The sequence below is a fragment of the Eulemur rufifrons genome, chromosome 7 (genome assembly GCF_041146395.1).
Source record: "Eulemur rufifrons isolate Redbay chromosome 7, OSU_ERuf_1, whole genome shotgun sequence".
NCBI classification, from domain to species: Eukaryota; Metazoa; Chordata; class Mammalia; order Primates; family Lemuridae; genus Eulemur; species Eulemur rufifrons.
In genome coordinates, this window is record NC_090989.1 from 227416099 (window position 1) to 227437675 (window position 21577).

Genomic DNA, 21577 nt, shown 5'->3' on the forward strand with positions numbered 1-21577 from the left:
TTTACCAAAATATGTACCACCGTCTAGCTATCCTGGACAAAGCCTAGAAGTTGAGGCTCAAAAAATGTTGACATCAGAAAGGCATGCAACATGTATTTTTTTGTATTGTTACATTTGTACAAACACCATTTTCTTCTTAAGTCAATATTTTTCTAGAACTGACACCAAGAACCTCACATTTTTTTCTGACTAGAAAATGATACACAAATGGACATAGTCAAAGGTGGATTCAAGCGACATCTGAAAGTACATCTCAAAAGCAGAACACTACACTGAAGGGTGGATCCTTTTTTTTTTTTTTTTTAAGACAAACAGAGAAATATTAATATGGAATTTCACTTGAAAAACATCCTCCTTCACCCTCTGGGACCTGGTGATGGGGCTGTGAAGATGAAGGGATTATTTTTATCACCGCTTCATACATTCCTCCGACACCGGCTCATTGCACTAATGTGACCACACACATTCCAGCCTGTCCATTCAAGTGTAGCATTTTTCTTTCTATTCAAGTATTCTCAAGGTTTAATTAAAGCAGCCAGCTATCTAGTAATTACTTCCCCCGTCCATCTTACCAGCTCCGTATTGTCTTCCCTTGAATTGCTTTCTGACTACAGCCCCTGCCCATGCTATAGTTTAGGAGGTGTGGGGAGGGACTTACTGCAGAAGTCAGTGGATCTCGTTTTTATTCCTTCTTTTCAGTTAATTAAAACAGATTGACTGACGAAGATTTAAGGCTGATTTTAATGTGCATGAGTGTTTGGACAATTTTAAAAATACCTCCTTCTAAAAGCTGAAGGCTGTCATTTCAATGGCGAGCACTTGCTTTCTGCACTCCCAACCACCCTATACTCAACAGTCAGTTTAAGTTTTCCTTAAGTACACCACTGACAATGCCATCCCCTCCATTCAAAGCCCTTTGGTGACTCCCCTCAAACATTACCCACAGCCCAAATTCACGGGCTTTAACAAGCTGGCTCTCACCCAGCTGTGAAACTTCATGTCCCACAACTGGGGTTACACAGAGCCAAGATGCTTTCCCCTGTAATCTCTGTTCATTCTCATTCGTGTCTTATGCTGTACTTCTGCCCACAAACCTCCCTCATCTGGAGTCCCTTTTTCTCCAGACTCCACATATCTACAATACATTCTGCATATTCTCCAGGATCTAATTCAATGTCATTATTCCCTTGAAGTTTTCCCAGGTCTTTCCATTCCAAAGTCATTTCTTCCTTTTTTACATTCAAAGAGCAATTTCCCTTCATCTTGCTGATGGCGCTTATGGTTTTCTATGTTTTGTAAAAGTTATTTATAAATTATATTTATATGTGTGAGTATCATAGAAGACAAAAAAGGGTCTTGTAAACAGAACCCCGGAGTGTTTGATCAGCAACCTAAAACAGTGCTTCTTTTCACATGAAAGATACTCTATAAGTTTGGGGAATGCATGAACAAATAAATGAATGAATAACAAATGAGTCAATAGCTGCTAAGGATTCATTAATCCATGCTTATCCTTTAGGGCAGGTCCCAAAGACAGATGAAGTCATGTTTTCATGCAATATGAGGGGAAGAAAAGGGTGGGGCTGTTTAAGCATGCCTAAATTATCAATTAAGCATAAAACAGAAAATCACCAAGTTAAATGTTAACAGAAGTTTTGTTTTTTGTTTTTTTTTAAAAAGACATTTGGGAATTTTATTTCCTTATAATACTCAGTCCCCATTCATGCCAAATTTCGCTAGATAATACCATTCACATTTATATACTGCCTCTTGGAATGTGCAAATGAGCAATTCTTCCAATAGGAAATGCTAATTCATTACTTTTATATTTCATATCTCTCATTCATCTGGAAGGGCTGGGAACAAGTCCAATTTTCTACCTTGCTTTTAAAATTCAATGTCTAGTATATATTTGATAAGTAGAAAACAGAAATTTCAAGCTGAGTGGGTCCCAAATTACACATTCTAGACCCCTGTTTGACAACCTAGAGAGCCAAGATAAGAACCTCTCTCTTCTGACTCCAGATTGAGTAAGTGACCAGCCATAGCCCTGGACACCCTGGCCACTGGTCCCTACCCAGTCTTCAATAGCACTCCAGAGCCTTTTTCCCCTTGATGTAATGCTACCAAAATAAGAGCTTGCCCACGGTATTATTTTTGTCGATGGACAGAAGCATTTTACTGCCAGTAATTTGCCCCTTCTTGTCTGAAGACTATATATCTTAGTTAGTGTGGTTCATGAATCACATGACCTTTTACTGCTTTGGTGAAATAAAGCTTCTCTCCTTGGTCATCAGAAAGGAGGCCTGGTTCAGAGAAGTGCCTTAGGGTAAACCCTGAGATAGGAACTGAACTCTTCTAGAGCCTTCCTACAGTCTACGTAGCCTCTGCCAACATCATCTTCATGTTTAGAATCCACTATTCCTCCTTTGGATACTGACACCATTTTGTCTTTCTTCTTATCAGCCATGTCCTGCAATTAACCTCAATCCCCTCTCAAAAAAAAAAAAAAAATTAACCCTACCCTAGAAATCCAGACTAGAAAGCCAAATATCTAAAGGGAAGTTGGCAAGGGTGATGAGCCCTGCCAGTGGCCACTATGATGCCAGGATTCCATCTCAGAAGCACTTTCATAGACTACGTTACTCTTGCTGGTTCTAACTGAATGGAGACAGAGAAGACCAGGCCGAGATGAGGAAGCAGAAACAGGTGTTATCAACCTTAAACGCTGTCCTCTAAGCTAGAGAATAGGATGCTATTTTTCTCCCCCAGATATCTGTGCTTTTGCAGGTTTTAGCATGTATACTTTTTTCTTGGGGTCTAGAAGGAACTCCAGACTCAGCGGTCTACTGTGTCTAACTCCACTCTCAAACGCTCCAGGCCTCGTGTTGCTTGTCTGTCATAATTATCAGCACCCCTTTTGGAAGATGCTATTATTGGAAGTAATTTCACATTCTGAAACAGCAGGAAGCTGGTACAAGTTGTAGCTACTTCAGAGCTCTGCAAACAGCCTTGTGCACTGGTAACTTTTAGTCATTATAAATAAATTTATCAAGAAAATACTCTTACATATTAAATACATGCTAAGGAAAGTAAAAATGCCATAAAAAGATATGACTCTCTTTCTTCCCCAACCATGTCTAAAGGAGAAGTAGGGAAGAATGAAGTGTTGTAGAGTCAAACAATTAACATTTCAAGTGTGGGGGCCATAGTTTTTATCTGACACAAAAGAATGAAAATCAGGTTTTTTTTTTTAGAAAACCCAAATTAACAAGTAGAATAAGTCTACTAGCTTGTGAAGAAGAAAATCTTAGAAACAAAAAGTAGAGACATTAAGAAATAATAAGCTACCTTTTTGAGAATCCTGTTTTACTGTCCACAGCAACTAAAGCCTGGGCTTCTTAGCAGAAACCCACGAGTCTGTTGACAATAGAAAGCACATGCCTTTGTAAAACTCCCCTAGTAATCAAACATCAAGGAAAGGTAGTATGTGAAATACAGGCAGGCGACTTAATTTTTCCCTAGGAAAGTGAAGATCAAAAGAATATCTCTATTCTACCACGGAGACACCCCCAGTCTTCATTCTCCCTGCTGGGGGACCAAGCAAATTCCTTGGTTTCTCATGTCATTACCACAGGCTGAAATGATGTAGCAATAACAGCAAACAGGGGTGTCCCCCTGAGCCAACTCTCTAATCAGTTTCAAAGTATGTTTTGTTGGTTCTCATTGACGCCACTCAAAGGAACTGGTCACTCGTGGTCTCAAAAGTTTTACAACAAATTGTGTGATTAAATTCCTTAAACACGTCTGTCCATTACTAATCCTCTTTTGCCAACATCCCTTTCAGAGAAAAATTGCAGCACTGCATGGTGCCTGATTTATATTTCATTTTGAGAACAGGAAGTAAAAGGATTAAAGTTAAGGATTAAAACACTTACTCTTTACTGCATTTTTTCCTCCTCCCGAATGGCTTCCTGGTTGCCATGGCTACTGTTCACTGGTCCTTAGCCCTGAATACACATCTCTTTGCATTAATAAAATATTTTAAGTAAGACTTCATGAAAAACAATAGAGAAAGTAGCTTTAAGTTCAATTGCTCTTGAAAAGAAGCAGCTAGAATTTTTTAGAAATCTTTTATCTTTGTCCTTTTTTTGGTATCTTCAAGATGAAAACTTGAACTAAAAGACAGGGACAATCTAAAGATGTGCAATGCAAAATCAGAATCATTTAGCAGGGGCACAAGGAGAAAACTCTGAGATAGTGAGTTGGTCCTGAGATTACAAACCAGTGTTTGTATGAAGATTAAGGGTCCCTGGGAATTTCTCAAATGTTGCAATACCACAGAACATTTAAAAGGCAAAAATGCACGTAAATGCAGTGTTGCAATTTCAAATTGGAAATACCATCCAGGAAATGAAAAACTGAGGTTTTCATTACCCAGAGTTGACCATATCAATGTAAATACCATTGCTTTGTATCCAAGTGGCTTGTGATCCTGGTGGCAGCATCTCTAGGAGTGTGGCCAAAGGGGCCATTCCCATGAACAGCATTGTGCTGTCAGGGCTGACGATGTCTGCATATATAGTGCACATGGGTGACGCTGAGTTAGGCCTCCAGAAGAAAGGGTGAGGTTGACAAGTGAGCAAACACAACTCCATTTGAGTTGTTCCTTTAAAAACCCTCCACTGACATTCATTTTAAAATATACTGCCTACATTCCTCTAAAAAGCCAAGGAAAACTGAGGAGATGGAACATAATGAAACTCCATTTTAACTTCTTGTCTTAAAGCCCAATAGCAAGATAGGCTCTGATATAAATTGTGGAGTGTCTGCTAAAACACTACTCCGTCCATTTTTTTCCAATGCTCCCTACTGCTGGGTTTTTCTCTGCCTTGTCATCCAGTAGTTTTGAGTTATTCCTTTAATTCCTCCGGGCACCCCAATGAAATGACCCCACCCAGGTCCAAGAATACTCATTATTTCTTACTTCTTCTAATCCCATATTCCTATTAAAACCACCTTCCCTGTATAGTATCTATGGAGGACAGACATAGCTGCTTTGTGAAAACTGGCAATTGGAGCCATGTTGACACACATTAATGGAAGTGAAGGAACAGCTGCATTGCCTTTGCTATATAACCAAAAAAATTGCATAGGGATCTCCTGGAGATAATCTCATGACTGGAAAGAATGACTGCAATGGTGGCAATTCTGTGCATTATGAAAGGCTAGTGGCATGGATAATTTTAAGTGGTGAGGGGCGGGGGGGGGGGGCAGTGAGGAATTCCCACATTAAACTATGAGATAACTGATGCTACCCATGGGCAGGATTGTAGAATCTAAAACAAATGTGGATGTCGATGGTCAGAGTACAATACAGACTGGCAAGATACAGAATCATGTCTTCCAAATATCCATCTTCCTTCTTTCCTCGTTTCAGTCTTTTCTTTTGGAAATTACTTCTATTTCAGGACTATCCTGAAGACTCAGGTCCTTCCAGGGCAAGCTTAAGCTAGGGTTTGGCTGTCCTTGCACATTTGCAATCAAGAGGGACCAACAGGGCCCTACTGCTAAGAGGCAGTTCTCCATGAGTCTCTCATTTTTACTTGTCTTATGAACAGAGGCACGGACTTCCTTTCTGGACTGCCTTTTCAAAGATGTTTATATACCAAACAGCTTTGAAAAACCAGGACGGTATCTTCCTCCTGACCAAAATCAGGCATGCTTACGTCCATTATAAAAGATTCAAGTTCTCTAAGCTCAGAATTCCCCTCCTGTAACACAATCCACTAAAGGTGCCTAGTCCTCTCCATGTTACTTTGTGGGAGCTGGGACTTAAGAAGCTGACATAAGAAAATGATGATACTCTAGCTACTGCTATTGCTATAAGTAACATCTGTCCTTTGTCTTTGACCCAGGAAGCTCATGTCTTCTGTCAGCATCCATGAAGCAGTGACAGGCTAACTTGCTAGTTTGTAACCAGGCTAAAATCTCACAGACTCTTTGCAATTCCTGCCACCTACAGGGCCACCCCTAGGGTGCATTTGGAACTGGGCAAAAAATTGTTTGTGGGGTTCTTCTCTATGTAATCAATTTGAGTCACCCCAAATCAGTATGCCAGCATCACTCTAGAGGTGCAATCTGAAGCAATTTAGCTAACAAAATGCCACAAGGCCCAGCAGGAGTTATCTGCTCATCAGGCTGCTCTCTAGAAATTAGGGCCTGCTTACAGAGCCCCAGGATAGTCCCACAGGTATGAGTCCCAGAGCTCCTTCAGGTACTTAGCTGAACCCACATATGAGGCAGAAGGTGGGAAAGTGCCCTGAAGGTGGGAAATGGGGGCCCATGTAGATCCCAGCCTAGGATCAGGGTGCCCCACTTGGATGATATTGCTGGCATAGGCACCAAGAAGGGGTGCTTAGAGAATTTTGAGGAAAGTACTCCAAAGTATGAGGGCTCTACCACCATCTCTAAGAGAAGACCACTATAGAACTGCTGGGAATGACCCTCACACCAAGAACTTGTTGACAATTTACAAAATTCCCCATGATGGGAAATCAGATAGCCATGGTAAGAATGATGAAGACAAAGGAGCACTGTATGTGGAGTCAGAAAAACTCAGCTCAGGTATAGTTCTCCTACTTACTGGGTGTGCTCTGCAAAATCACTTAGCTGCTCTGAACCTTAGGTCTTTCATCTCTAAAATGAGATGAAATGGGATCAGGATGCCCCAACTGGGTGGTACTATTGGCCCAGCCACCAAAGGAGGGGCTTACAGGATTTTGGAAAGGGTACCATCACCGTCTCTAACAGAAGACCACACTAATAATTGTAGTACTAACCTTGTAGAATTGTTGTGAAGATTGAGAATAAAAATGAGAAATCTCACCATTATGTTGTTATTGGATGTTTTAAAACCAATTCACCCTGCCTTGCTTTCTCTGATGGCTGAAGAGGATATAAGTGGTACTGAGTTTGTGAGTGTTCTTGCTATGTTGAAGTTTCTGATCAATTTTAAGCTTAATTTTTCTGGGGAAAAGGGAAATCATAATTAGGGTAGAGATGGAGGTAGGGAAAGTATTACGAAGCATTAGGTTTCTCTGCTTATTTATGTCATGATTTAGGGCCCCCTATATGTCTGAGTCTTAAGACCTGAAAGTTGGGGAACTTGACATATTTTTGAATATAAAATAACAAAGTTTTTTTCTTTCTTTAAAAAGGAGAGGGGGAATGGGTCATCCTTGATTGCTATTTTGAGTACACAGAAATAAAATCTGATTTCTGTATTTGCTTATGTACAAATGAGGAAATGTCAAGGATGTTCTTTGCCCTATCATTTCAAAACACAGTTTCTATTCAAAGTCCACAATGGGTAAGCATTATCCAAATTCCTATAGCTGGTACTTGAGTGCTAAGCTAGCCCAAAGCACTATTGTGAAACACAGCTTGTGTGTTGTGCCCTGCCAGTTCTGTACCTACATTTTCCCTCTTCAGTCTCATTTTTCAGAGCCCAGTGATGTCCTTGGGGTACAGAATGAGAAACACTTCTCATGGTAGTAATTTATACTTTTACCACCAAAACTTAGTGATCTCGGGTCACAACCCTGCAGCACTTTGCAGTATGATTATCACTGATTTGAAAACAAATCGGAGCTGAAGTATTGATTGTGCACAGTGGTGTCATGCATTATTCCTTCAAGGTAAGGGGTGGAATCAAAAAGCTGCCTGTACTGTGCATCTCAAAGTGAGAAAAGTTAAAATTTTATTCAGATCACTCATAAGAAAGTGCCCTTCTCATTTAACAATGTTGTGTCAAGGAGAAAAGAAGAAATTATTTGCTAAGCATTTCCTATATTCTGCAGTCTGGGTTTTCCACTAAGTCCATTCACATGCATGATCTCCTGTGAATTGCACAATTGCCCTGTGGAGGTGGGTTGTTTTAACATGAACCAGCTCAGAGAACGTAAGCAATTTTTCCCAGAGTCAGAGCTGAGATTCAAACTCAGTCAGGCACCAGTCCAAAGCCTTTGCTCTTCCATGAGAAACAAGTTAGAACTACCACTGTCAAAGGAGCAATTTAATTAAATGGAGAAAGCTAGAGTTTAATGAAAATGGCAGAACAACGGGTTGGCCTTTATAAGAGTGACAAAGAGAAGGAACACAGAAATAAGAAAGGAACACTTACACACTGCTGGTGGGAGTGCAAACTAGTACGACCTCTATGGAAAGTAATATAGAGATACCTCAAAGAACTAAAAGTAGAAATACCATTTGATCCAGCAATCCCACTACTGGGGATTTACCCAAGGGGAAAGGCATTTTACCAAAAAAACACTTGCACTCGAATGTTTATTGCAGCACAATTCACAATTACAGAGATGTGGAATCAAACCAAGTGTCCATCAATACACGAGTGGATTCATAAAATGTGGTATATGTATACCACGGAGTATTTACTACTCAGCCATTAAAAAAATAATTGCTGGAGATAAGGTAGGGGAGGAGAGTAAAGGAGAAAGCCACATATGTACTGAGCCTAGAATTCAGCAAGATATTTAGCAAAGTCTCTCATGATAGCATTTTGGAAAAGACTGAGAAACCTAGAACTGCTGATAGCATAGGTGGGTGTAGTCGTAGTTGGAAGAGCCACTGTACCTACAGAATGTCGATTAATAGAAATATGCCAACCTAATTAATTGCCCTGTCTCCATTCACTCTACGTCCCTAATTCATTCCACACATTGCCACCATAATTATCTTTATAAATCATAGATCTGACCACAGTCAAATATGTTTAACACTTCAGCAGGGCATATAATGCCCTTTAGCGTCAGTTTCTTTGTCAACCTTTTCAACCTCAATAGCCAATAAATGGCACTGCAAGTCTCGTGTGACCCTTGCTGAAACTACATTCTACAGCATGAATGAAATGGAGAGCATACAGAAGAATGAGATCCATATGCTTAAAAAAAATCTGGAATCTGGGTAATTAGAAACTAGGGGTGGATTTCTACATACATCATGTCACTATGGAAAAGACAAATCACCCTTGGAAGACAGAACCTGAGCCCATGTGCGGATGTTTCAGAAAGGTAGGTTTTTGACTCTATAAAGAATGTTTGGACATATGAGACATGCTAAATAACCACCACCACCAAAAAGATCACCTTAAAAGTCAGAAGCTTAAGATTACACGAAGAGGCTTTATGACTATCTTTTGGGACTTTATAAATGTGATTCCCATACTGGGCTGCAGGTGGATAAGGTGACATTTAAGGATCCTTAAAATGCTGATGGGTGACACGGTTTAGACCTCAGCTGTGTCTGCAGCTGGCCCCACGTAGTGGCAGTATGGCAAGCACCCATCGTAAGAATCCCTGTGGGAAAAACATCTTCCTATCCTAGTTAAAATAACAGCCTTAATGAGGCAGCAACTATCTGTGGTCCTTGAACAATTAAATTGAGTTAGTCCCTACTCAACAGAGGATACGGTAAGCTTTTAAGATGTCACATGACACTTCACTAGAGTTTATATAGAGGGCTCTGAATTGCCAAGTGGGAGAATAATCTTTTGCTAAAATGTTTTGTGGAATGCCACAATTGCAAACAATATGCCAAGACTCAATGGACAGCTTTGCATTAGGCAGTATTAACTAACCCTGGTGCATATTCTGTAGGTCTTTTGGCCTGCAGGAAAACAGCATACCACCTTTTGGCATCATACTTGGCTCCCTTCCCACTTCTAAACTTTCTCATTCCTCAGGAATGAACTAAAGAGAGCAGAAGTAGTAATAAAAAATTCATCCTGAATCTAAAGGCCAAAAGAATAAAATAATAAATACAAAATGGCTCTGAAATGTTAAAGCATTACATATAGGCAAAATAAGGCCCTTTCTTTATCACTATTACCACGATCACTATTAAAGCATCCGAATCACAGAGATTGGATTCCACTTGGTGAGCAATTCAAATGGAGCCTGCAGAAGGCTCAAGGATCTATCAGTCAAGTTCCCCTAACTTCATAAGCCAGAATCCAACTAAACCAGCTGGGGCAGGAAAACAAAACAAACAAACAAAAAAACCCCCAAAAAACAAACTCTTCTCCCCTTAGAAAATTCTTACTGTTATCTGACTTTCACCTTTATGCCACTAATTAAAGTCCGTTTCCTCAGCAGAAATGAAGATGACAATCCATTTTCCTGTATATTGTGACACCTTCTAATAACTACCACCACCACCATCCAAGGCCACTTGCCCTCTCCTCCAACCACTGAGCTCCATCTGTGTGTGGGATTGCACCAAGTACAGCACATGTGTTTCCTCATTCATCTCTACAACAATCCTACAAGATTGCTGTTACCATCTTGACTTCTCAAATGAGGGCCTGAAGTTCAGAGATATTAAATAACTCATCTAAAGTTATATCATTAAAACTGGTGAGTAAGGAAGTCCATGACTCAGAAGTCCACATGACAAAGAAATGAGCAGGTCACTTACGTAAGAGGAAATAAAATAGCAAATAATTAAATAATGGTAAGTCTTCTGTCAGTTTAGAAAAGGCAAATTGAGGAAACAACCACAGCCTAAAGGCCATAAAAGTAAAACTCTTCAACATGAAATCTAGACCCATACATCTCTCATTCATACATCTATGGAAGGACTGACAAATGGCAGGAATTTCTGGTCTAAAGACAGATTTCTGGATGAAAATAGGTACTAAGATAATCAGATGTCTAGTTAAAATTTTAAAACACAAACACAGACATGACCACAAATGTGTTTCTTATGTGAAGGAAAAGTAGATATGTAATTAATTCACAATTATACCATAATCTCAGTTTCATTAATTATTTTTAAACAGCTAAAATCTCTCTGGGGGGAAATTAATTAATGGAGGAGTCTGGAGTAGAAAAACCCAGCTTACTAAAATTTCAACAACCACTTGTCTTCCCTCTTAAAAACCCTTAATAGACCACATGTAATTCTAGTAGTAATAGCTAACCTTTATTGGGTATGAGTAACATGTCAGATACCATGCTGAGTGTTTTACTATCATTATCTCATTTAACAAGATACAAATGCACTGTATTAGCAAACATTATATATAAAGTTATGGCCAAAATGAATGATTTTTAAGTTAACATATTATGATAAACTTGTATGATTATGTAAATTCTCTGATATATACTGTAAAATATTAGTTTAAAAAAACCCCACTAAATATCCACTTTTTTGCTTCAAGTGTAATCCACTTTCACTCTCCCAGTATGGTATCTTTAACTTAATTGTCACGAACATATTTGCTCTGAATAGTTAATGTCATAATGAAAAGGAATGGGACCAGGTATATCCAATAATTAAGTTCCTTCTGTTTTTCTAGTGAATAATCAACTTTCACTAATATAAAGGACACTTGGAGATTCACCATTTCCATGCAGCTAGCGTTACATTCAAATAAAGTAACCTCAGTTAAAATTTAGCATAGAGGATTTTAGTGTGTAGGTGCAATGGTCAGTTTTATGCGTCCATTTGGCTAGCCTACAGTCCCTAGGTTTTCAACAAAACACTAATCTAGGTATTGCTGTAAAGGAAGTTTTTAGATGTGATTAACATCTGCAGTCAGCTTACTTTTAGGTAAAAGAGATTCTCTTTGATAACCTGGGTCAATCTCCAACACTAGTAACTCTCGTGCCATCTCTACTGTTCCCTTCCCATCACTCTTGGCATTCAATCCATCACCACTTCCTGTCCTCTAATTTTCATCCTAACTGCCACTAGCTTTGTCCAAGCCGCTATTCTATCTTGTCAAAGTGCACACAGACCTAACTGGTGCAATTGCTTCTAGTCTATCTCCACCTTCCCTTCAATTCACCATCTATTCAATTAACCTGCCCCTTAACCAAATCCAGCTTTAACATCTCTGACTGCTTTAAGGAAAAGGAGCCTATCTTACCATTTTTGTAACTCAAGCACTTAGCAAAATATCAGACACCCAGTAAATATCAGATAAGTGTTTGCTGAATAATTTGAAATCTGTACCAGTAGGAGTCAACTCTCCAGGGCATGAGAGGCACAGAATCTTCTTAGCTGGGCAAAGTCTTCTGGGGTATTATAACTGAAGCCAGATGAAACAGTCAATAGGAGTCCTGCATTTCTTTTAGCCCAAAGATTCTTAATTTCAGAGGGTCAGTGAAATCTATGGAGCCTCTCCCCAGAAAAATACATTTTGCATATAATTTCTGGGAGTTCATGAGCTTTCTAAAACCCATGCATCCATGGACCACCCCCCTGTGGTTTATGAACCCCAAGTGAATAACCCATGAATAGATCAAATATCACAGGCTCAAATTTTTATTTTAATTCCCTCTAGTTTGTCTTCCAGTTTCCTTTCCTTTGTCTGGGTCTTTTTCATACTATCGTCTAAGCATCCATATGACCCAGAAAGACTGGCTATGGTAATCACTGCAAAATGACTCCACCTACAAGTATATTCAGTTCTCAGAACAGAAGATATTTCCAAGGATGCCTTTGGTGTGTTGTTAGTAACAGTAGACGGCCGTGGATTGCAAGTATGTGATACAACAATACTTTCTACTGAAATAGCTCCCCTTTCACCTCTGGGGCCCCATGTTTGCCTTTCAAGTAAGTTGCAAAGATGGGGAAATGGAAAAACCAGGAGGATGTAACTTAAGCTAAGTCACAAAGCAATTCGTGGCACTGCTTAAAAGAAGCCCACACCTTCTGACGTCCAATCTAAACATTACTCTAAGACACGGCCACCTGCCCAGTATCCACCATGAAAAGATTTTGCATTAGGCTTATCCAAGCCCTTGTGTGAAGTCACCCTGAAAATAAATCTTCACAGCTCAGAAAGCCAAGATACAAACAAATGGGGAATTATTGCCCCTGGGTATCAGAGATGAAGCTCAACTGAAGCTGAAAAGGAGAGACAAGAGAGAACTAGAGAGGGAGTGGTAATTGCACAAGAGGTGTGAATACTTTGGTGGAGTGGAGAGTGAACTCCTGAGAAGGGCAATAGTGAACTACGTCATGATATTTCAGGATACTATATTTAGGCAGCACAGCAGTGAGTCTGAACTAAATGCTTTTATTCCAAGATCATTTTCATCAAGAATGCACACAATTTAATAAGATAGGGAATGAGAAGCTTAGAAGGCTTCTGTGTGTCAGTCAATCAATCAGAAAAGCAATTATCTAGGTACTATTTCCATAAGGTAGCTGTGGTAGGCATGGTACAGGCTGAACTGCTCATTAAAGCACCTGTCAGAGGGTCCCCACTCCTTACATAGTTGGCCACAAGTGTGCCAAAATCCTGTATCTTTTTTTGTCCTGATTAAGAATTTTCAAAGGGAACAGAAATAAAACTACTTTGCTACGTATGACAAAGAACTGTAATGTAATCAAGACTAATATAAAAACCCATTGATCTCACTGTTGCTTTCAAACAATAAAACCTAAGACTTCACTCCTTAATGATTTCTATCATTTGCAAAGGAACTCCCACGTACCATGTTCCAGAAGCACTTTCTGTGCGACTTTATCACAGCATTTCCCCCACTGTACTGAAAGCAAAGTCTCCATGTGTCTCTGGTTAGAATATAACCTTTGGGAGGACAGGGCCAGGTTTTACTTCTTCCTAAATCCTCCCAGCTGGCACAGGGGCCTCACCTGTACTGAGTACAGCAGGTCCTCGAATAATGTCATATCATAACCTTGATGAGAAAAAGAAAATTGATCCTTGGTCATGGCCACCTTCTGGATGGAGTCTGCACATTCTCCCCATGTCTGTGTGAGTTTCCTGCCACATCCGAACGATGTGCATGTTGGGTGAATCGGTGTGTTTACATGGTCCCAGTGTGAGTGTGTGTGTGTGCGTGTGTGTCTGTGAGAGAGAGAGAGAAAGAGAGAGCCCTGTGATGCGATGGCATCCTGTCCAGGACTGGTTCCTGCTTTGTGCCCTGAGCTGCCAGGATGAGCTCCAGCCACCTACAACCCTGAACTGGAACTAACTGGGTAAATAATTACCATACTTGTTTTTATTAATCTTTCTTAAATGTATGTATAGCTCACATTTATTTCAATGTTTAATATCAGAAGAGTTTTGGTCTTTATTTAGAAGTTTGGTGATGTTTTTGTCTTTAGATCAGAAATATGCTGCAGGAGTTTAATTCTTGTTTTACCAGTTAGCCTATGGTAAAACTGGTTTCATTAGATGTCGTTTTGCTAAAAGTTGCAGTTTCCAGGAAGCTATCGAGGACATTAAGTGAGCACTTCCTGTGATAATCAGAGAATCACAAATGCTGACTATCTGAGTCATTTTCACAGGTGGGAGAAGTAATAAGCTATGCTTTTCACTGTCTAGCATCCAGTCACTCTTGTGCCATCTTGATTAAGGAGGACAGGCTGCAGAAAGGTGCAATTATGGCAAGCTAATGATCCTGACATCTACTGCTGTGGTCTGGTAGCACCAGGTTCTTTTTTAGAAAAAAAAAAATGCTCCAACAGGAAGGTACAGTATTTTGACTGAAGCAATGCTCTTAAAAATTTCACAGCTAATGCATTTTTCCCATTTCTAACATGGTTATTTGAATATGTTCCTGCTTAAAAAAAAAAAAAAAATGCTCAGCTCCTCAGAGAAGCCTTTCCTGCCCATCTCATCTCAATAGCTCACCCTCTGTTGATGTCCATATCAATTCCCTCATTGTTTCCCTGCCTGCATTTATGCCGCTTATTTGCTGTTTATCCTTTTATAGTCATTGGGCTTCATCAAGAGAATGTGGATCTGAGGGCACAGAACATGTCTGCCTTATACACGTTTGTATCCATGGGTCTAACCAAGTGCCTGACACACAGGAGGTGCATAATAAATACAAGTTGAATGGAATACATGAAATTCTTTGAGATTGTACTTCTTAAATAATTTAGTAGAAGAGTAGTTTGATGAGGTTCTCTGGATGAAAAAGGAGATTGTTTTGTTGGCCAAATAATTTTGAGTAATGCTTAATGTTATCTGCCCTGTGGAATACTCGTATATCCAAAGCGCTGAACGCTCTTGCAAGAAAGAAACCATTGAATAGTTATGTAAATTGGTGTTTCCTACACTAATATGACCAAGGCAAAAAAAGAAGCGTTTTAAAAGAAATAACTAATAACATCCTGTAGAATGCATTCTAAAGAACACACCTTGGGAAATAGCTTTAAGCGCTAAATAAGGCCCCAAGCTGTCATCCAGGATGGTGGCAGATATTTTCCTGAAGTTATAAGGCCAAAGACAGCTATTCTGATCACTCAAGGAAGGAATAGAAGTTTATTCTCACTAACTGGGCACTCTCATTGACAACCTCTCCCAACTCTTGCAAACGTGGATCTTCACCTCCTTTTAAATAACTGCTATCACCACGTAGCGTCACAATGAGCTCAAAAGCACAGCTTGCATCATGCTGGGCCTACTTAAAATGGAAGCCTCTAAACAGCTGGTTTCAACTCCAAATCAGTGCTGTTAACATAGGGTTAAATTTAAGATGACTTGTTTTTTATTTAAATTTAATTATTGACATCACTATTTTTAACTAAAAAATTTTGTTTTACAAAAGCATCTCCCAGAGCCTTTCTTGAAATAAGTTACTCTCAGCTGAGGCATCAGGATATTCAGGTGTGTCTCGCCATCACTTTTAGGTGTGAGGTAAATAATCAGTCACCAAAAATTATTAAAATACAGAATTTTAAGACTCACTTAAAAAAAAAAAGTGTTGTTGGAATGCCATCCCTGTAACAGCGTCACTGTCCCTCACTTGCATTCTAATATAGTTTCTTCAATGTGAGAGGGCAATCTAGGTCCTCCTGAGATGATATGTCTGTGATATGTGCCTATTACTAATGTGCCATTAACAGTAGGGATGATTTGTAATTTATTCCTGAGCAGAAACAATAAAGAAAAATGAAACGGAATTGTGAAATGTGGGATGGTCCCTGATTGTGTACCTGACTTGTGCATGCCATCTGCCCTCTAGACCATGACAGAGAGCAACTGATAGAAAAAGTGAGCCTCATTAGTCCTTTTAATACATGCTTCAATTTAAATGAAAAAATATATTTTCACATAGCTTTTCAAGATTCCAAGAACTCCACAAAGCAAGGTGAGCCGATATGGTACTTAATGAAATTATTTATAGTTTTGAGTGTATCTGCGGCAGGGTGACTCTGAACAGATTCCAAAAAAGTTGCCAACTCTACGTGAAGAGAGTTGCATCCAATAAACTGCTCCAATTTAGCCAGAAAGCTACACAGAGCTGTTCTCTAAGTAGGAATATAAATATATGTTGCATTCACACATATTTCAAATGCTCTGTTTGGCAGATAACAGCCTGTGTTGAGGTCACAAAAGTGAAAGTCATTAACCACCAATCTCCAGGGATCAAAGGTCAATGTTTCACAAACATTTAACAAATTGCAACAGAAGTTGGGAATCTTTGTGGAAGTGTGAAACGGATGAAAGATTCATGTCACCTCTAACTTCTGGCCAGGTATTCTTTGCATTCACTTTTTAAAAAGTCCATTTCGATAACAAGCTAGAGTTGAAGGAAACCTTCCTGCTTATGGCACTTCCAAGGTGAAAATGAAAAATTCTGATAAAGCTCATAGCCTTGAGGAAAATTTCAAGTGGCTTATTGCCTTAGTTTTCTCTTATTTCACTTATTCATTATCACACAGAATTGAAGGACAGATTCTGCCTTTTGCTCTATCGGCTACATTCTATTCTCAGTGGAGACCAGAGCTGGTGACTTGAGTATTTCGCTACTCATTTATCTGTGTAGCCCTCAGTTTAATGGACTCAAGATCTGCAAAGCACATTCCATGGAAGAAGCCTGTACATCGGCTGATGGGATGTGTGGGTGTGCACGAATTATGCAAAGAGAAAAGTTACTCTTCTGCATGCAATGAACCAAATTATCCCCATTCCTTTGCAGAAGTTTTTGTGGGGTTTTTTTTTGCCTTTTTTCTTTTTTCTTTTAACAGCTTGAATAATGTTTAGCTGAGATTTCTGGTTTTTCTTGGTTTTCGTTAGGATCCAACAGGTGTGGGAAAGGGCCACATGCCTGTGGCCAGGGCATCTGCCCTCCTAATATACACTTATCTTATGGCTATGGGTGCCTTGTCACTGGCCTTGATTCCAGAGTAGGGCTCTTAAAGCCGGAAGCGCTAAGACCAAAATAATGTCATTTAGTGTCTGGGGGAGGTTACAAAGAGGATTAGAGGCAGGCAGGCAGGCAGGGTATATTAAATGAGTCCGTGACTAACAGGGTGTGACAGAAAAGGGTTTTATTCTTTTCAACAAAACAATTCCCTAGGACTGGGACCATTACTCCACTGTGCCTTTATCACCTTGGAATTTTTATGGTTATTTTTGATGAATTCACATTTTTGTAAGGGCTTTTTTGAAATGATGCCAGTTTTCAATTTTTAATTAAAGTCGTAAATAATCTTAATTCTGCCTTAAAAGGTTTATTGTTTCTTTCTTTCTTTTACTATTGCTGCCAGGAAATATTTCAAATACCAAGTCCTGATGTGAGTGAGCAATTAGAATCTCTCCAAGGTCTAATAACAACATCGTACCGTGTAAATATTACACACTGATATATCAGCACAAGATTTGGAAATGTGGATTGACTGATTTCAGTTTTATTAGCAACAGCTTCTCCTGGGAGTGACATTTCCGCTTTCTGTTGGATGGAGGAACTTTCATCACTTAATTTTTACAAATTAATCCATCACAGATTCATAAAGGATTTTTTCAGTCTTCAGACAAAAACATTAAAATTCGGAAAGTAAACATTATAAACTTATCACTAAGGGCTGGGAAATGAAAGTCAACCAAATCCAATTCAACCATTGCAGAAACAGAGTGAACATCAAAAGCTAACTCATTTGAGAGACAATATCTCATTTTAAATAAGAAAAAATTAAGAGAACTCTGCAATATTTGACATGAGATTATAATACTGGTCCTTGAAGCTACATCCAATGTTATCTAGACTGTCTATTAAAGGCCATCTGTAAATTGTCAGTAAAATTATATTTTGTAGTCTCAAGGTCTGTTTTTCTTTTTTCAATTAGTACTTCAAGAATCTTTCACACAATCAGAACTACTCTTCCTTTTATAAAGGCTGAAACATACTATGGCTGAACAACAGAAACCATTAAGAATTCCTGAAAATATCCCCTGTTATGTTTCCATACCTGTCAACCTAGGTTACCTTCTTAACTTGGACATCACATTGTTGCTTATTTGTCCAGATAGGAGACTTATACTCTGTCACGTCCATGACAGTTGTTATTCTCCAAGAAGGTACTGTCCAATGTTACCAACAGATCTGCTATCACAGGGAAGCCTCACACATTTGGGACAACCATGGAGAGAGAGAATGGTCTGACTTGGGAGAAAAACCTCTCATCTAGAAAGGTTTTTTTTTTTTTTTTTAACAAATACAATTTATTACTTCAAATTTATAAGACATATATACATAGTGACAAAAACCATTACACAGTGGTGCTGCTAAAAGTAGTTAAGAATATACAACAGCAACAATGGTGTGTTAAGAGGATTAAACATCCTCCTTCCAACTTTATTTACATTATTAATTACCTTGGCAGTTCCTTTGCTTTTCTGATACAAGAACATATCCAATCCATGCTAAATAATCACAGATATCAATTTACTGGGATTCCAATTAAAGAGATTCAACTACATTTCCATCAAAAAATAAATGATTTTTAACAACTGATTTATAAGAGGTTTGTATGCAATTTAGAATAGCAATCAAATCCTTCTGACTGAGCATTTTTCCAACTCACAGGGAAGAGATCAAATTCTTTCCATATATCTGTCCTTGGCTGGTTTTGTGTTAACACCTCTCACAGAAGAGAACATTTAAGTAACAAAAAGACTATAGAACAGTTCCCAACAAAAAAAGTGTTAAATCCATATAAACCATGAAAGAATGCAAGATTTATGACTAGAAGCCACAGTGACCTGAAAACCCTTTCCATGGAGTTCAATCACTTGAAATAAGTTGAGTCTTAAACTGCCCTTAAATTTGTTATAAAACGGCCCTTAAATGAATCAGATACCCATCTTAATATAAACGAAACATTTAAAAGGCCAAGGTCAGCTCAACATGTTTTCTGTCATGGACAGAAGATACTCATTGGTCCAAAAATTTAAAAACCCAGTTATTAGGAAATGCCTTGAAAGGTAGGGTAGTAAGCTCTCCATCTCTAGAAGTGTTCAAGTACAGCATGGCCAACAACTTGCTACAGATCTTATGCAGTTAGGACAGTAAGTTGAGTGGGTTGGCTGGTTGATCTTTAATATTTCTTCCAAATCTGAGATACTATGATTTTTATGAACTTTGAAACTACATTAGTCCCTCATTGATGTCAAAGGGATTTTAGGTTCAATTCCTTTTGCAAATTTTCATATACAGTACCTATCAAGAAACCTGCTTTTTTCCTAAGATTAAAGAAAGGAATGCTGGCTGGGCATGGTGGCTCATGCCTGTAATGCTGGCACTTTGGGAGGCTGAGGTGGGAGGATCAGTTGAGGCCAGGAGTTTGAGACCAGCCTCAGCAAGAGTGAGACCTTGTCTCTACAAAATATAGAAAAATCAGCCAGCCATGGTGGTGCACACCTGTAGTCCCAGCTACTCGGGAGACTGAGGCAGGAGGATTGCTTGAGCCCAAGAGTTTGAGATTGCAGTGAGCTATAAAGATGCTTCTACATTCTAGTCTGAGTGACAGAGCAAGACCCTGTCTCAAAAAAAAAAAAAATAAAAAAAAGTAAGGAATACTCTATACTTACCCTAGAGATTCACTTACCTTCTTCATTAGAGCTAAAATGATTTTAGTGAATTGATATTAACAGAAAAACACTTCTCTCCAGAAAGGCTTTTTGAGTTGTTGTTGTTTTTCCCAATTCAATTTTCTGTAGCTATTTGTATTTAATTTCCACAAAAGTCTTGTTACTTTCCAGTTTAGGTGACTATTTTCTCTGATTCCTATTACACAGGCCTTCCCCGGAAATTACCTGGCTATATCAGTTATGCAAACCACAGCCGTGCTATTACTTCATGGGGGAGACAACCGCCTCAAACAGTTTAAAGCATGTTACATCTTGAGAAGTATAAGAATTTCCAATGCTTCGCAGAAGCTCCAAGTACTGCAAGAGTAACTTAAGTGTACTTTTCCTGGCTGGAAAATTCTCTTTTAAAATTACCTTTTTCCTTGCTTGTTGGTCTTTGGAAGAATGTGCCTTCACATGCTTTCTTAGGGAACTTGGGTCTGTGTAGCGTTTGGTACATCCTGGAATTTGACAAGCATAAGGTTTCTAAATAAGAAAGAAAGAAAGAAACAGCTGTGGTCAAATCATACAGGTAACTGGGGACGGTTTTACTCAAAGACTACTGGCTTCAGAGCGTGAACTGGTACCAACCGACCGATGTGCAATGCTGGGTAATAACCATGCATTTTAATTAGAAAGTCCAGTAACTGCAGCATGGTAAAGAGAAGAGTCAACTTTCAAAACACAAAGAGATGGCCTATCCTTGACGCTTTTGAAGAGATTGCTTGAGAGTGCACTCGAACCACGAAACCTCTCGTGGCATTTTTTAATGTGGAAATTATTAGTAAGCATCTCCAGTCATACTTACAGTTATGTTTCCCTGAGAATAATCTTTGGTACTGTCAGAAACTAGTAAACACATATTCTTTAAGGGTTCAGGTAAAGAAGCTGTAGAAAAGTCCAGGAAAGACTGGGTATGTTTCAGAAGAAACCTGATTCAGAAAGAGAGGAGAGAATTAAGAAGAGAAAATTAGTGTCAAGTGAGTAAGAGACAGTAGGTTTCAAACAGCAGACAGCCAGAGAAGCATTAATATTATTAGTTGCAGAGGAGTCCCGCTGCCGAACCCGAGTTACGTGAATAAGCTCTTGGCACAGTGCGATGAGAACACAAATTTTGGCTATTCCAATTCCCTTACGGTCCGAGGTGTGGAACTTAAGGCTCAGTCTAGGATCTCTTTTTATGTTTGTATCCCTGGTGCTTGGTACATAATACGAATGAATGAATGAGAGCGCCTCACATCCATTCAAATTTCAATACCTACTCCTACTGTTATAATAAAATTCATGCCAAGAGTTTGAGAATATGACTCTTAAGTTGTGAAATAAATCAAAATCTGTATACTTCAAGAATTGGAAAACTAAAAAAAAAAAAAAAAAACACAGTATTAACTGTGATCTAAGTATTAGTATTAACACTGATCTACTAAGTATCATCAGGGAAGGTATTAGAACTGTGTCCATACGATGTGAAATGTGTCTCTAAAACAGGATTCTTGCTCTAGAAACCTGCTACACTATTGAAAAAAATTCAGATTTTTTTTTTTTTTGAGATAGAGTCTCGCTCTCTTGCCTGGGCTAGAGTGAGCGCCGTGGCGTCAGCCTAGCTCACAGCAACCTCAAACTCCTGGGCTTAAGCAATCCTTCTGCCTCAGCCTCCCG

General features: G+C 39.0%; 1 protein-coding gene across 1 annotated transcript in view; it reads right to left on the minus strand.

The window, feature by feature from the left end:
* The window catches only part of GLIS3 (GLIS family zinc finger 3), a 433080-nt gene that overhangs the window by 76752 nt on the left and 334751 nt on the right, over positions 1 to 21577 (minus strand). The window contains exon 6 of the mRNA XM_069474177.1: positions 20294 to 20404. Coding sequence (XP_069330278.1) covers positions 20294 to 20404 — 111 coding nt within the window. The remainder of the gene's footprint in view (positions 1 to 20293; positions 20405 to 21577) is intronic.